The 2,791-nt window shown below is 28.4% G+C and overlaps 1 protein-coding gene across 1 annotated transcript in view; it reads right to left on the bottom strand.

Annotated features, from left to right (window-relative positions):
* Nucleotides 1-2,791, bottom strand: part of LOTGIDRAFT_175960 (hypothetical protein) — a gene marked incomplete at both ends in the record, with an annotated part of 16,225 nt that overhangs the window by 7,269 nt on the left and 6,165 nt on the right. Inside the window, 2 exons of the mRNA XM_009063700.1 lie at nt 350-415; nt 1,800-1,832. Of these exons, the coding sequence (XP_009061948.1) occupies nt 350-415; nt 1,800-1,832 (99 nt within the window). The remainder of the gene's footprint in view (nt 1-349; nt 416-1,799; nt 1,833-2,791) is intronic.

The following is a 2,791-nucleotide window of genomic DNA, read 5'->3' as shown; positions in this document are numbered from 1 at the left end:
AAGATAGTTCATGCCCACTATAAGAGCCTTCAAGAGAAATTCCCCCATGTCTATAAGCAGAAAATGATAGTTGCATATTCAAAAAATAAGAACTTAAATGATAATATTGTTCATAGTAAACTAAAAACAATCAGTACATAACAGATACTATACTTCTCGCCCATCGGGCGAGTTATTTTTTCTAATTTCAGATCAGAATAAGAACAGAAGAAAACCCAATATCAAGACCCTTAATCCTAATTTCTAAATAAAGTGTCTGCTCCACCCTAGGCCTGTACATTTGGGAGAATCAAACCCTCCCTTCCCCGAAATCTAAATAACCAAACTGTTTACCTATAATATAGATTACATATCACAATTAGTATACTATTATAACAATAACATGTAAATAACTCTAAATAACCAAACTGTTTACCTATAATATAGATAACATATCATAATTAGTATACTATTATAACAATGACATGTAAATAACTCTAAATAACCAAACTGTTTACCTATAATACAGATAACATATCACAATTAGTATACTATTATAACAATGACATGTAAATAACTCTAAATAACCAAACTGTTTACCTATAATACAGATAACATATCATAATTAGTATACTATTATAACAATGACATGTAAATAACTCTTAATAACCAAACTGTTTACCTATAATACAGATAACATATCACAATTAGTATACTATTATAACAATAACATGTAAATAACTTTGTTCCCACTATATCAGAAACTCATTATTTTGTAAGCAACTCTACGAATAAAAGGTACCCGATCCAGGAACATCTAACATGTGAACATTCGAATGTAATATATTTAATTTCATGCAAGAAATGTCCCAAACAATATGTAGGAGAAACTAAGAATAATTTACGAACTCGCTTTAATGCTCATAGGTCAGACATCAAATTAAAGAAAGACAAGCCTGTTTCTAATCATTTCAACCTCGACGACCATTCAATAGACGATCTCACCCTAATCCCAATTGAGCGTATAGAAATTGACTTGCCCGAAGATGAAACTACCAAATTCCGTCAATCTAGGGAGGCCTATTGGATTGAGACATTGAATACAGCAAGACCTATAGGACTAAATATTCATCATAATGTAGGCATAGCACCCTTTGTTGTCCCGTTTAATACAACCAGCAATCGAGCAAGCAAGATAGTTCATGCCCATTATAAGAGCCTCCAAGAGAAATTCCCCCATATCTATAAGCAGAAAATGATAGTTGCATATTCAAAAAATAAGAACTTAAATGATAATATTGTTCATAGTAAACTAAAAACAATCAGTACATAACAGATACTATACTTCTCGCCCATCGGGCGAGTTATTTTTTCTAATTTCAGATCAGAATAAGAACAGAAGAAAACCCAATATCAAGACCCTTAATCCTAATTTCTAAATAAAGTGTCTGCTCCACCCTAGGCCTGTACATTTGGGAGAATCAAACCCTCCCTTCCCCGAAATCTGAATAACCAAACTGTTTACCTATAATATAGATAACATGTCACAATTAGTATACTATTATAACAATAACATGTAAATAACTCTAAATAACCAAACTGTTTACCTATAATATAGATAACATATCATAATTAGGATACTATCATAACAATAACATGTAAATAACTCTAAATAACCAAACTGTTTACCTATAATACAGATAACATATCACAATTAGTATACTTTTATAACAATAACATGTAAATAACTCTAAATAACCAAACTGTTTATCTATAATACAGATAACATATCACAATTAGTATAGTATTATAACAATGACCTGTAAATAACTCTAAATAACCAAACTGTTTACCTATAATACAGATATCATATCATAATTAGTATACTATTATAACAATAACATGTAAATAACTATAAATAACCAAACTGTTTACCTATAATACAGATAACATATAACAATTAGTATACTATTATAACAATGACATGTAAATAACTCTAAATAACCAAACTGTTTACCTGTAATACAGATAACATATCACAATTAGTATACTATTATAACAATGACCTGTATTAACTCTAAATAACCAAACTGTTTACCTATAATACAGATATCATATCATAATTAGAATACTATTATAACAATAACATGTAAATAACTCTAAATAACCAAACTGTTTACCTATAATATAGATAACATATCATAATTAGTATACTATTATAACAATGACATGTAAATAACTCTAAATAACCAAACTGTTTACCTATAATATAGATAACATATCACAATTAGTATACTATTATAACAATGACATGTAAATAACTCTAAATAACCAAACTGTTTACCTATAATACAAATAACATATCACAATTAGTATACTATTATAACAATGACATGTAAATAACTCTAAATAACCAAACTGTTTACCTATAATACAGATAACATATCACAATACGCGTATATGCAAATATTGTCATGACAAGAAAGAGAAATTTTATTTTTACTCTTAATTATTAGTTTTAAGTCGTAGGCATAATGACATTCAAAATATTTCGAATTGGACACCCTGAATATTTATACAATAAATTTACGGAAAGATCAAAATTAACGGAAACCAGTATGACACTGAGATCAGAAACACTCCGAACTTTAAACATACCGAAATGTAATAAAAATGCTATGATGAGAACATTTCAATATACAGCTTCTTTACTTTGGAATTCATTACCACAAACTGTAAAACATAACCCTTCTTTATATACATATAGACAAGAGCTGAAGAAGTTTGTTCTTACTGACAATACTGATAATGA

The sequence above is a fragment of the Lottia gigantea genome, assembly GCF_000327385.1.
Source record: "Lottia gigantea unplaced genomic scaffold LOTGIsca_592, whole genome shotgun sequence".
Classification (NCBI taxonomy): domain Eukaryota; kingdom Metazoa; phylum Mollusca; class Gastropoda; family Lottiidae; genus Lottia; species Lottia gigantea.
The sequence above is the reverse complement of the archived record's forward strand: the minus strand, read 5'-3'. Positions and strand labels throughout refer to the sequence as shown.